General features: G+C 39.5%; 1 protein-coding gene across 6 annotated transcripts in view; it reads left to right on the plus strand.

The window, feature by feature from the left end:
• TNIK (TRAF2 and NCK interacting kinase) overlaps positions 1 to 14549 on the plus strand; it is a 402893-nt gene that overhangs the window by 332375 nt on the left and 55969 nt on the right. For all 6 annotated transcript variants that reach the window (XM_030929436.1, XM_030929450.1, XM_010360215.2 and 3 more), the window contains 3 exons: positions 2940 to 3104; positions 6277 to 6516; positions 8747 to 8853. In XM_030929436.1, coding sequence (XP_030785296.1) covers positions 2940 to 3104; positions 6277 to 6516; positions 8747 to 8853 — 512 coding nt within the window. The remainder of the gene's footprint in view (positions 1 to 2939; positions 3105 to 6276; positions 6517 to 8746; positions 8854 to 14549) is intronic.

A 14549-nucleotide genomic window follows, 5' to 3' on the forward strand; every position in this document is an offset into this window, starting at 1 on the left:
GAGCAGAAACTTGGCTCCTAGACTTTTTTGAACATCCTCAGGCATCGAAATATATCTTGTTGTTCCCAATTTTTAATCACTTGTATCCTTCTTCTAGATGCGAGAGGGGTTGGAGGGAGACTTTCTTTTTTTTTTTTTTTTTTTTTTTTTGTCTCACATATTTATCTCCTGTTCAATTAGTAGACATAAGTTGTGATAAACCAGGGGACAGGCCTTTGTCTAGTATGAAAATAATGAAAAGGGCCTGCCTAGATACCCTATCCAGCTTTCTCTATGTCCATCTGAAGGTGTTATTAGGAGAAGTACCACTTCCAATGTTTGATTTTGATCCTGTGCTCCAATTCTTAAGGTGATCCTGCAGTGTAAAGACACTTGGGCAGCATTATCTTCCTAAAGACTTTAGGACTAGGTTTTCTTGAGACAAAATACATAATGAGATGCCTCATGATTACACCCTTTTCTTAGATTTTCAATTTTCTTTGGACAAACTTCAACCCAGGAAATTTCAGTACATGGGAGCCTTCCTGAAATAATTTTCAAAGTGTAACAATTACTTATGCCATATGTTTTTAGAATGGTATAGACTAAAATATACTAGATAGAATTTAGTATGTAAGCTGATAAAGCATAAGAAATTTTTTACTAGAAGTACATTAGCAACATCTAATCAAATCCATTAATTGCCTACTGAAAACCAGTACCCTAGTTTCTACCCTGTTCATTTCTAATGATAGCTTTAGAGCCCCATGTGGCCTGTGATCCTATTAGCAGCAGGGATGCTTAGACTGGAGCCTTGTTGCTGACACTTCCCAAAAGAATTCTTTATCTCAAAAATGGTTTCTTTGCTCAAGATAGAGTTTTTGGGGACAAACTTTTCTACTATTGTTTTTAATGTTCTGTCCCTTAATGTATATTTAAAGCTATCAGTGTATTTTATAGCCAAAAATAATAATTACAAGTATTCCTCACTCTGAATATATTTGGTTCCTGAATTTTGGGTGACAAGTGGTTTGGACAGTGGGAATTCAGACGCTGAAGGATGCTTATGTATGACTTACCTATTAATGATCTGCCCTGAAAATAAGAAAATGGATAATATTTGACCAATTCCGGTGGTCTAGAAATACTAACCTTCTTTCAAAGAGTCTGGCATTTGGAAAAGTGATAAACTGCATGCCTTGATCACAGTTTATCTACTGCTGTCTTTGTGGGACTTTTTCTTCTTTGTGGTCTTATCTCAAAGCTGGCTTTGTTCTTTTGCTCAATGTAATAGCCAAATAATTATTGCTGATGTAATACTTTGCACACATGCACACACAAAGTATACATGTTCTGGTTTATATTCCTGGCTTTTTGCAGCAAATTTTACTTGGTGTGTGGTAAGTTTCTGGGACTTGGGATTTCAAAACCAAAGCCAATTGTATGTACCCTGCACAGCCATGGTGGGGGAAGCGATGTTCAAATTACTCCTCAGTAGAGGCAAGAGGGCTGTTTTTCATTCTGCAGCTTATCTTATTGTGTTAAAATATGTGAGGTTAATATGAGTTTAAAAACAGACTTACTTTGTATATTTGATTGAGTCTGCCTCTAGAAAGATTCAAAATGGGATAGGGAGGATGGGGGAAGATCACTCTTTCAAGTTTTTATTTCAAATCAGGCAGTAAAATGAATAAAGACTTTTAGCTGCTACATAAAAAATATGCACACAGACATGAATATTGAACACCTGCATGTGGGTTCTTAAAATGCTCAGTGAGTCAGCAGAAGAGAATTAAGGGCTCACTGTAAAGGCCATCAGTGTGGGGAGAATGGTTGCATTGTCCTGGTGGCTTTGGGAAGCACAACAGTCAAACTGGTCCTGAAGAAATAAAGGTCAGGACACAGTAGATCTGGAAGAAAAGTCATAGACTTCTTTAAGTTGTCTAAGATCTTAAGCCATATCTTCGAGTGTGCACCTTGTTTATCTAAGTTTCTCTTTAAAATTGCCCTCCAAGGCAGTCTTTCTGCTGTAAATATGTACTAAAGGTAATGATGACCTGTTTAAAAAGGACATTCACGGCTCTGTGAGCATTTCCCATGAAGCACTTGGGATCTGTTATCTGCTTTGGGCTGAAAGAGACTCTGGAAGAAAGGGAATGATAAGAAAATGAAATAGCCTGAGAGAAGACAGGGTTAGAGGGGAAGAGAAAAGGAGGAGAAGCAAGAATGAACACCACATGTGTAGAAACAGGGAGGAAGAAAGGGGAGAGGAAGAAAGGGGAGAGCAAGACAGTGGAGTCCAAGCTGGGCATGAAAGAATGAGATGGGGCAGTGTATTTGAGGAAGCAGGAAAGACAACTGGAAAGAAAGACCTCTAAAGAGAGAAAAAGAAAGTGACACAGGAAGTCTGTTTGAAACAGGCCACGCTCATTAAGCAGGCAGCCTGGAACACCCACTTGCCTATCAGTAGGACAGTGAAGAAATGGAGGGTGCATGCACTCAGCTTCATCCTCTTGTTCCTCCTCTCATGTTCCATGAGGCAACCCAAAGCAATTTTCTCTGTTCCCCAAGTCATCTAAATGCATGCTACCATTCCCTTTGATTGTCTAGAGTGCAAACTGTCTTCCTCACTGACCCCATGGCATTGTGACCAATCAGTAAGATAATATCACAATCAATACAAGATAAACTCTTAGCAGGTCTCGAATTCCCTGCTAACTGAATAACACAAGATAATGAGTAATGGAAGAGTGATGGCTTGGGTGTTCTATGTTGTTGTTGCTGTTGCTAGTGTTTGCTCTTTGCAAATTCTTGATGCAGCACAGAAATAGAGTTTTGGCTTCTGAAAATCATTTAATCAGAGGATTCAAATGGCTGTGCAGGTGACTACAGAAAATCCTTACTAGAAGGTGAATCTACTTCTATACTTTGAGGCTGTCTTCTTTTTTTTTGGCTTGTAGGTAGAAGAACGGTCAAGGCTCAACCGGCAGAGTTCCCCTGCCATGCCTCACAAGGTTGCCAACAGGATATCTGACCCCAACCTGCCCCCAAGGTCGGAGTCCTTCAGCATTAGTGGAGTTCAACCTGCTCGAACACCCCCCATGCTCAGACCAGTCGATCCCCAGGTACAGTCTTGCCTCCATTCCATCAGGCATTCCTATAAGGTGCACAAGAAAACCTATTAAAAGCCTAGGGAATTGTAACATGAATTCAGGCATAGCGTCAAATTATTATCCTTAATATAGAATTTATAGTAATATAGGTGGCCCCACTGATTTTGAAGAGTAGAAGAAAAGGTGAGAAAGAAAAAAGCATCACCCTTAAACTCGAGTCAACCACAAACTCACTTCTGTGTAAACTGGCCTCTCTGGAGACCCACAGGAGTTTCTGCAAGGTGAGAACAAGCATTCTTTTAGTTACAATTACCAAACCTAGAGTTCATAGAAACTTTGAAGTGTGTGTATGTGTATACATTATATATTTTTTGTTTTCTTGGGACTTTGGCATGAGCCTGAAACTGAAAAAATTAAATAGACTTGGTTAAGTAAAATTACATCTTCTAAGGCAGTGGTTCTCAAAGTGTAATCACTGGACCAGCAGCATCAGCCATCACCCAGGAACTTGATAGAAATGCAGATTATGAGGCCCACTTCAGACCAGCTGATCAGCAACTCTAGGAGTGGCGGAGGCCTGGCAGTCTGTAATTTCACAAGCCCTCTAAGTGATTCTAATGTACTTTAGAGTTTGAGAACAATTATTTAAAACTATAGGGTAAAGAAAAAAGATTACTCTACTTTTAGGAAAGGAAGGGGTTTCTGGAAGTTTTTTTTTTTTTTTTTTTGAGACTGAGTCTTGGTCTGTCTCCCAGTCTGGAGTACAGTGGCCCAATCTCAGCTCACTGCAACCTCTGCCTCCCAGGTTCAAGTGATTCTTCTGCCTGAGCCTCCCAAGTCGCTGGGACCACAGGCGTCCGCCACCACGCCTGGCTAATTTTTGTATTTTTAGTAGAGACGGGGTTGAACTCCTGACCTTGTGATCTGCCCGCCTCGGCCTCCCAAAGTGCTGGGATTACAGGCATGGGGTGAGCCACTGCGCCCAAGCAGTTTCTGGAAGTTCTACGGGACTTTTATATATGCTAAAAATGAAATATGAAGTGAAACAGATTAAGGAATTCCATGAAAAATAAAGATAATGTAGTTTCTTCTGCCAAATGTCTTAAATTTCTTCCAGGCATCCACCTGTGTTAAGACTTCCACGAAAAATTTAAGGTCACCTTTGAAATATGTAATGCTGTTTGAACTGGAGTTTAAAAGAGTCGTGATAAAATCAAGTATTCTTTAAGTTTGCCTTTAATAAAGTCCAAGATTTTTCAGCGCCAGTCAGCTTGGCCTATCTTCCTCTTGGCTGTTTTTAATTTGTATGTAATTCCTTCATGCCTAACCCTCAAAAAGATACATTTTTTTTAACAGGAATTTCTATTTTAATGTACAAATATCCTCTTTTAAAACCCCTAACTTTGACCTTGGAAGGTACTTTGGCCTTTAAAGGGGAGAAGAGAGAGAAAATGTACTTTATGAGAACAACCAGAGAGTGAACATGTAGCTATTTTGTGACAGTTGATTCACTTACGCATTCTTCAGGCGCTTCAGTTCGGGGGTTGTGTGGTGTGTTTTTTTTTTATTTTTTATTTTTTTGGCTCTTTTAAAGGGGGTTTGTGTTTTATACTAGATATTTTTTTAAAGGGGCTTTGTTTTAATATTATTATTTAATATATTTAATGATATTTAACATTAATATATATCCGGTAGATTCTATTCTGGTCGAAGCTTAATGTTCAGCTAAACTAGGCTTTGAGGATTTCCTCTGAGCTGTCATTAATAACATTCCAGGACTTAAATTTCAAACCGAAGAGGAGTTATTACACTAATGTTTGTCGAATTAACAGTTTAATTTAGAAGGCACTCTAGATGTTTTCTCAACCAGGATTTATAGGACACCTTCCCCAAGCCAGGCACAGAGCTAGCCTAGGGGATATGATGCCGAGCATGACAGACATAGCTCCTGTCTCCAGGGAGCTCACCTTCATGAATAGGAGACACACTTAAATAAGCACTAACTATGAGGTGTGAGAAGTGCTATGCCAAAGTGGTGCCCTGCACTCTGGATTTTAATGATTTGTCTTTAAGAGCCACAGTTTCGCTGAAAGACTGCCTGTCTTCCCTGCGTGAACAGTATCACCACATGCCCAGTTGGGCCAGTTGGGATACTTAACTCAAAAAGTTACATCCTGGTGTCAAGAGATAATATGACAGCATAGATGGTAAGAGTCAGCACAGCAGAAAGTAGAATATCATAGAGGTTAGGTTTATGGGCTAGGAGTGTAGAATGCCTGGGTTCCAGTCCATGCTCCAGCAGGTGTTATCTGTGCAATCTAGGGTATTACTTAACCTCTCTACACCTTACATTGCTCGGGTGTAAAATGAGGGAAATGATTGTATCCACCTCAGGATGGACTCAGTGAGTTCGTAACAAGTAAGATATTTAGAGCAGTTTTTGTTTTACAAAGCAATACTCTCTGAACGTAAAAGTTAGGGGTTTTAAAGGAGGAAGTTCATAATATTAGCAGAGAAGTGCTTATAAAATATATTGCATTGCTGGTCAGTTAATATTCACTAAATATACAGTAGTTATTGTTATTTCTTTTTTTTATTATTTTTTATTATTTTTTATTTTATTTATTTATTTATTTATTTTTGAGACGGAGTCTCGCTCTGTCGCCCAGGCTGGAGTGCAGTGGCCGGATCTCAGCTCACTGCAAGCTCTGCCTCCCGAGTTTATGCCATTCTCCTGCCTCAGCCTCCCGAGTAGCTGGGACTACAGGCGCCCACCACCTCGCCCGGCTAGTTTTTTGTATTTTTTAGTAGAGACGGGGTTTCGCCGTGTTAGCCAGGATGGTCTCGATTTCCTGACCTCGTGATTCGCCCATCTCGGCCTCCCAAAGTGCTGGGATTACAGGCTTGAGCCACCGCGCCCGGCCGTTATTGTTACTTCTTCACTTACTCCACTGACTTAGCATTCCCAAGCAAATCATTTAACTTTGTGCCAGCCCTACGTATCGTTCCAATGGAAAATTTTGAAGAGCTGCTAAAAAACATGCTATATATAGTTGTGATAGACTCTCTATAGTCCAATTTTTGTGCCCTTGAACTTTTTTTTTTTTTCCTTCAGCTGACTGAGGTACTGGCTGATCTGCCTTTTCTTCTAATCGTGCTGTTTTCATGTTGTTTCGATGCTTAGATCCCACATCTGGTAGCTGTAAAATCCCAGGGACCTGCCTTGACCGCCTCCCAGTCAGTGCACGAGCAGCCCACAAAGGGCCTCTCTGGGTTTCAGGAGGCTCTGAACGTGACCTCTCACCGCGTGGAGATGCCACGCCAGAACTCAGATCCCACCTCTGAAAACCCTCCTCTCCCCACTCGCATTGAAAAGTTTGACCGAAGCTCTTGGTTACGACAGGAAGAAGACATTCCACCAAAGGTAGTATTTACTGGGGTGTTTTGTTTAATCACGAGCATCACTGATGGTTATTATTACCACTATTCCAGACCTTTCGTAGTAGTGGAGAATGTGATCATGCCAAAGCACTTTCCCTTCTCGTGTTTGTTTTGGTCCCTCTTCATTCCCTGGCTACGACTTGGAGTGCCATTTACCATGTCTGACCTTTATTTCCCCCACAAGAAAACTGAAGTGAGGTAGATTGAAGCACAGATCCTACATCCAAAGTTAGAACTCTCAACCCCAAGTATTTCAAACTGTTATTTTGCTGTCCATATTAACAAATGAAGTAATGGATATTTCATTGATGACTGAATCTACATCAAGACAATTGAAAACTTCCAGATAAAAAGTAGAAAATTCATGTATTCCTATTTTTAACAACACAAAAGTGAAGCCAGATTTCAGGGGTTCAGAAGATAGTATTGTTCTTAGGATATTTTAGTTGGCCCCATTTTAAGGAAAGCTCTTTCTAGGCCAAGTCATAATTTATTTCTATCTTTAATTAACTACTGAGGAAAAACTTTAGGGTAAAATGACCAGCCATTCCACTGGACAGAACAGCCCCAAGTTTGGGTTCTTTGTTTTCCTATACCAAGTCATTACTCATTCCAAGAAATGTTCTAGAATGTGGCTGTCTGCATCTAGCTACAAGCAACCTGGAAGTATTTCAAAATACTAGAGACATTTTTTGCATCAGATTTTTCCCAATTCAGGAATTCCCCTTTTCCTGAGCTTAGCATAGAGGCTGTGACAAGTGGAATGTTCCACAATTTGCAGAAAATGCCACTGTTAATTCCAGAAGAAAAAGAAACTTTTACTGAATGATTTACAAATACATTTCCTCATCTTCCTCTTAAAAGGATATTATAACAAGAGTCCCATTATTCTGAAGTTAAAAATAGCCGATAATTTTTTGAGATTCTTTGTGGTAGCAGAAATGTCATCAGAGAGAAAAAAAAAAGGTAAATAGGGAGCAAAAGTCAGTATAAAAAAATAAGGTGGGCAAAGGAGCAGATATAATAGATGGAAAAGCGGAAAATTGAATTTATTGGTTCCACTCTAAAAATATGTAGGCACACATGCATGAAGCTGGAAGAAAATTTTAGATTAATTCAAAAACTTAGGTTTTAAGAATTTGTTAGGCTCTTTTGTCTCTACAACTATTTATATTTACGGTAAGGAAAAGAAAAAATAGTAATAGTAATATTTAATTTGAACAAATGGTAGCATTGATTTGGTCATTCTGCTTTACTGCACTGACTCATCTTTATGTTAAAATGAATAAAAATTAAATTTTCAAAACAAAGGATGACACTTTACACTGAAAGTAATTTTCTATACTAGGATTCATATGATTCTTTTAAATAATGAACTCCTTTAGTAGACATAAAATATTTAATTTCATTTTTTAAATGTCTGTTTTATAAATTGGGACATACTTCAATTCTACCTTAGGTTTCTGCCAGATAAGATAATACATTTTCCTCCAGTCTTACTGGTACTTACACATCCTTTTTGAAGATCCTTCCAGTATTTTCAGTATTAATTCTCCTTTGTATTATGTTCTGTTATGTTCACTCATTGACCAAAACACAGTTCACTCATTGACCAAAACACAGGTTTTTGGTTTTAGTACGTAATTGCAAATCAAGTAGAAAGTAGAAACATTCAGGATCTATTGTGGTAGGTTCTCTCTGAGCTCACCAACATGACTTATGTCCTAAGCTCTATCCTGATATTCTAGTTTCTCACCAGATTTCATTATTTCCTTATCTGTTTATTGTGATGTAAGCTAAAAATGGAACTTGCTTCATCTGGGTGGCTCTCAGCTAATGCAACTTCCAATGAGTTAATGATACCCTAAAGAGATTCCTGGTATTTACCACTTTTGCCCAACCAAGAGAGGTCAGTTATTTTTAGCTCAGTGTATCAAAATTATTAGCTTTACCTATCTTTAAATTTGTTTTTAAGATTGAGGATGACCCTCTTTAATGGTTCCCAAATTTGCTCATTGTTTTTTGCCAGTAGACCTTTGTTTGATTTTGTTTAGGGAGTTTAATATTTCTTTGAGGAATGAATGAAAGATAGTTCTTCACTGTTTCAGATAGTTTCTGTGGCTTGTGGCAAATCATTGGAAAGAAGGATTTTCTGACAATAGGCTATGGAAGCTACTTTATGGAAAATATTTCTGAATTCTGGTTTCTTCCAGGTGCCTCAAAGAACAACTTCTATATCCCCAGCATTAGCCAGAAAGAATTCTCCTGGGAATGGTAGTGCTCTGGGACCCAGACTAGGATCTCAACCCATCAGAGCAAGGTAAGGAAGGAAGGTGGTTAAGGTAAAAGAAAAAACTCCTACCCACCATTGTCATTATTGCTTTCCTAGAAACGTCTGTGTTCTTTTTTCACTTCAGAGGCATGTTGACTTTCCATGTGCACTATAAATGTTGATGGTCCAGAAGAACACATGCCTTTTATTTCTTCAGTAGCTTTTCAGAGAAATCAGTATTCAGTAGGGGGCTCATGAATTAATGGGGCAACCCGGAAACCAATCAGATGTACCTTAGCTGACAGTTTTTAAAATCTGAGAGTAAAATTGCAAATATCAATCTGGTTGCAATGCCCTAAACCATTACTTCAGAGAACACTTTATAGAGTCAGCAGAACAAAATGACCTGTTATGGCCTGTTTCGAGGTGATTTTTAGCATCAGTTCAAGAAACATGCCCTGGAAACCATTGAGACATTACAAAGCAATTACCATGGAAATAGTGACCCTCTTCAGAGCTTCTCTAGCTTGGCAGTTATAGAAGAACTAGCTCTTATGAGGAAGTTGCCTCTTTGGCATTACGAATGTCACTGAAATACAGTTATGCTTCCACTCTTGCTGTGTTCTCCTTCGAGAATTTCCTATCAATAATGTACATTCCTATAGTCAGGAAGTTGCATCCACTTCCACTGGTTGGTATAGAGGGCTCAAGAAGCTGGAAAGTAAATAGTATCTTTACAGTGTCTGAATCAGATTTTTTGTGGTAACAGATGCTGTTTGCTGTTATAGTTCATCAAGCTTCCCTCAGATTTTTCATGATGAATACATCACTTTTTAGGATCAACTGAAATAGCAAATGGCCTCTGCTGAGGCTATAAAAAGGATGTGATTGGGCAGGCTGTTTTCTTCTTCATTGTGTTCATAATAAAAGGACCCTCCTTTGCTAGTAAGAGAGAATGACTGGAAATGAAGCTTATGATTACATGCACATACTTTAAAATATGGAATGCTTTAAATCATAAAGCTTTAATTTTCCTCTTCAAGTGAAAAGCCTTAGGGAAGGTGTCAGCCCAGCAATAACATGAAACTATACTAAGAACATGAATCCCTTTAGGGCAAAGATGCTAGCCCATTCTGTGTGGAATTACCAATTGCAAGAGGCTCTGAATGAGCCATTTTTTTCCAGTGACTTGTCAGATTCACACTGAGCTCGCGTTGCTAAGCAGCTAAGCAGCACTGAGGAAGACTAGAGCCACTGTGACCAGGCAGCCAAAGGAACGTTAGTGCTGGATCGCCAGCCTGAACTTTATCAGTGCCCCTCTTCAAGCAGTGATAAATCCCCAATTATCAGTGCTGCTGCTTCCTTTGAACCCTGCCCCTGGGGCTCTGTTCATTGGATCAGTTGCTTAGAATTTTAGTTTCTTTAGATCAAGTATTATTTCCACTTTAAGTATTTTTCCTTCTGTCAACCAAAAAGAGAGAAAATTACCATTGTATAGTCATATAAAAAGCCGTTTTCATTCCCTCTGAAGTGCTATTTTAATGACATTAAGGCCTAAGATAATTAGTATTTGATGGTCAGTGGCTTACAAAATAATGAGCCTTTCCTCTTGGAACCACTTGTATATTATACTTTATCCAAAGAATGCTGACTTTGTGAGAGACAGCTAACATTTTTCTACTTAGAGAGGAAGGGATGAAGTGAGCTAAGAGGTCAGAGTTACTCACCTACAATGAAAGTCAGAGATTGGGGGTTGGGGGTGAAGAAACCTCTTCTCTGCCTGTAGGACAGTCCTACAGAACACCCCTTTTTATGCTATCATGTATCGCCATGTGACCAACATTTAAGATGTAAATCAGATTTGCAGCTCTAGATTGGATTGCATTTTTAAAAGCTTCAAGATTTGGTTTATTTACTGTGAGAGCCATATCTTTAGTTCACCTTTGCTGCACAATATAATCACAAGTTGAGTGACCTGAAAAAATAACAGTTTAATAGTTCTCACGATGCTGTGGGTTGCCTAAGGAGTTCTGCTGCTCTCACCTGGGCTCACTTGTGCAGTTGCACTGAGCGGATGGGTCTGCTGCACCTCTTGCTCCATGTGGTCTTTCATTCTGGGCTTCTTTACCCTTTGGTGACTTCAGAAGAGCATTTCAAGAGAGAAAGTTCCAATGCACAAATACTTTTGAAGCCTTTGCTTGCATCATCTTTGCTGATAACCCATTAGCCATCACAAGTCACTTGGCTAAGCCCTGAGTCAGTATGGAAAGGAACTCCACCGGGGCAGGGACACTGGGAGATGTGATTTGCCAGGGGCCATTACTGTGACACAGACCTCTCCTACTCTCTGCTGGTCCTAATGAAGTCCTTATAGTTCTTTTCGTGCCATTTGTCAGATGACCACCCATCCATATAGCCTCTTTAAAAGGTGTTGCTTTTAAATAACCTGTCCTTTACAGTGCTTCTAAGCTTTCCTGTACTTGGTCAATATTCTGTTTTTCCTCCTAGTCTTTTCTTTAAAGTGATTCCCAAGGGTGACTAGAAAATTAGCAAAGTTAAAATGGATTCCAGTAAAAATTACACAGCTAATAAAGGACAGATTCAGGATGTTTTGTTACCGTCATTTTTTAATTCATTTGCTAAATTCAGCAAATATATACTGAAGCTGCATGTGGCCCTGGGACCCAGTGACTCAAACCAAAACTGCCTGACTCTAGGGCCAAGGGGTCATAATATACCTGCTGCTCTTTGGGACTGCAGGTACCAGTAGGGGCAAAATTGTATTTCTTGCGTCACTTTCTTATTTTGCTTTGAAGTAAATATGTGCATTAACTAAAAGAGGCAGATCTCTCTCTTCTGTGGCAAACTTAGGGACCATAAGTTTAAGGTAACATGTCTCAACCCAAAAGGAACCTGGACCCCCAAGTCACCACTTAGAGAACCATCAAAGGAGACCAGTTCTACCTGTATATATTATGATGTGACTGAGAAATAAACCACTGTTGTGCTAAATCAGTTTTTAAAACAAAGAAAAACAAGGCAGAGCCTAATGGTTAAGAAGCTCAGTTTTTGCTTCCTGCACTTAGTAGTAATGAACTCAAGTTACTAGGTGCAAGATGTTTTATAGTAACTGCAGAATATGTGATGTTTTTTGATAATTTGGGACACAATATGTTTAAATCAGTAAACTACTTAGTACCCTGAAGAGAAGACTCTTGAATTAAAATCATCAGTATGCAAGGGCGTACCTGTAACTTCAGGACAAAAATAAAGCTTTTAGTATTTTGAATATCCTTCCTTCTCCCCAAAATAACGCCCTGTTATGTCACTCTTCCACTGTTGGTAGGCACCATACCAAATCCAAAGAGCCCTATGGAGAATTTTTTTTTTTTTTGAGACAGAGTCTCACCCTGTTACCCAGGCTGGAGTGCAATGGCGCAATCTTGGCTCACTGCAACCTCCACTTCCCAGGTTCAGGCGATTCTTCTGCCTCAGCCTCCCAAGTAGCTAGGACTACAGGCACCCGCCACCACACCCAGCTAGTTTTTTGTATTTTTAGTAGAGATGGGGTTTCACCATGTTAGCCAGGATGATCTCGATCTCCTGACTTTGTGATCTGCTGGCCTTTGGCCTCCCAAAGTGCTGGGATTACAGGCGTGAGCCACCACACCCCACCAGAGAACATATTTTTAACTATATACATTATTGAGGAGGTACAGCTGTGCAGGCATCAGTTGGTCAAAAAAGTGTTATTGGGCAATGCCTGCAGTTCCCTGCCTTCTGCCTGATTCAGGGCAATTTATTATTTATTTCTGTATTTAATGAACATCTCTGGAGCACACATACACATATGTCTCATATATATGTATTTACTAATTTAAACAGTGTAACAACTCTGTGAGGTGTTGACTATAATCACCATCATTTTACAGAAGGAGAAATTGAAATTAACATGTGTCCAAGGTGACAAAAGTAGTAAGTGGTAGAGCCAAGATTTGAGCTGATAGCCTTGCACCAAAGTCTACATTCTTGAGCATCATTCTGTGCTAATTTGTTTGGCACAGCTTGGGTGCAGCTTGCTTTGCTGCCTCATTTTCCCAAGGCAAAACAGCCCCTGATTTGTTGACTGACACAGCACCATTTTGTCCCCACCTTTCTCACCATGTGCTTTAGTGAGTCTGTTAACACCTCTTCTTGATCTTATTGGTATTTACCCTTATGTTGCGATATTTACTACCTTTTCAAAGTTGTTGTCCCATGAGACCCATTTATATTGCAAACACTTCCCTTCTGGAGCTAGAACTAGTGTCATCACATGCTTTTGATCGTTCCCTTCCTAGATGGCTAAAGTCTGGTAGATAACACAGTCACCCTGACCCCATGCAGCTGTTCCTTGTCCTTCCTTCTCATGTATATGTAGCTGGGAATTGCTCAGACTGCAATATCAATAGGCAATTCTCACCTGCTATGTAAACTCACAGATGCCTTATGCTGTGAAGGTGATCAGTTAAGTTCAAATCAAAATGTGATTTGACCGTTTCAAAATAGTATTTTTAAAAATCAGCCACTTTCATACTTAACATTGATATATGTATGCTTTTTAAAGCAAATTAAAATTTCATCAATTACATTCTGAATATGAAAAGATTCAAATTAAGACAGAAATACCCAGTCCAACCCAGTGACTAAATGATTAATTTCAAAAACTAATTCTGTGTCCCATCCCAAACTTATTTTCTTATGGCTCATTTCTTCTCATTGGCTGTGTCATCAAAGAACAAAATAAAGTGAAATTTGGCAGTCAGCCAGTTAATTAAAGACTTGGCCCAAGTATTTGGGCCACAAAATTACTTTGTAATCCCAATTTTCTGTTTTGACTTTCTATGATTCAACTGAATGGAATAATTGCCACATTTTCACTTTACTGTGAGTTTTATAGACCTAGCAGCGTTATCTGCAGGATGGCAAATGCCTGAACTAAAAGTTAGCATTTAAAGAAATCCATTTGGATGTTTTCAGGTTTTTACACATTCGGATCTGAATAGGCTCAGTTCAGATGTGAACAAGGGATATCTATTATTTCCTGGGATTCTTCTGAAATTGATCCTCTTAAGAGCATTTATCTCAGACCCCACAGCCCCAAGGCCAGATCATTTAATACATAATAAAGGAGAGAAAAATGTGAACAGCATGACATTTTCTCAGACTACTCATGTTTTACCAAAGGAAAAGGTAGAAAAGGCATTGTAAAGTTTTCCCTATTTTTATGTGTGGTAACATAGAGACTAAATACTTCTTTCAGTCTCCAGCAGCAAAAATAGCAACCGATTAAGATCAGCACCCACACTAGTTAGCTCTGGTGAGGAGAACTTGTACTAATGAGACCCTGGTCAGGGATTTAATGCCCATGGGATCCAATTAGCTTCACACAGGAAGAGACTCTGAGCCCAGTGGGGACGTAGGCTTATCCCAGCTGCTTCTGCTAATGCCCATGCTCCTTTTTACACGGGACATCCCTGCCCAGGCCTCATCATCTGACTTGGCAGCAGCCTCCTAAACTGGTCTGCCTACCTCTCTCCTGGTCAGTCGTTCATATGTACCATGGGAGGTACACATTCTCCTCTAGGCTTTAAAGGCCATTGTTATACAACTCGCCCTTTTCCTCTGATCACTCCACTCTCCCAGTGTTTCCTAACTCAGATTTGGCACTTGATTTGACCGGTGTCCTCTCTGCACCCACATGC

The sequence above is a fragment of the Rhinopithecus roxellana genome, chromosome 1, assembly GCF_007565055.1.
Source record: "Rhinopithecus roxellana isolate Shanxi Qingling chromosome 1, ASM756505v1, whole genome shotgun sequence".
Classification (NCBI taxonomy): domain Eukaryota; kingdom Metazoa; phylum Chordata; class Mammalia; order Primates; family Cercopithecidae; genus Rhinopithecus; species Rhinopithecus roxellana.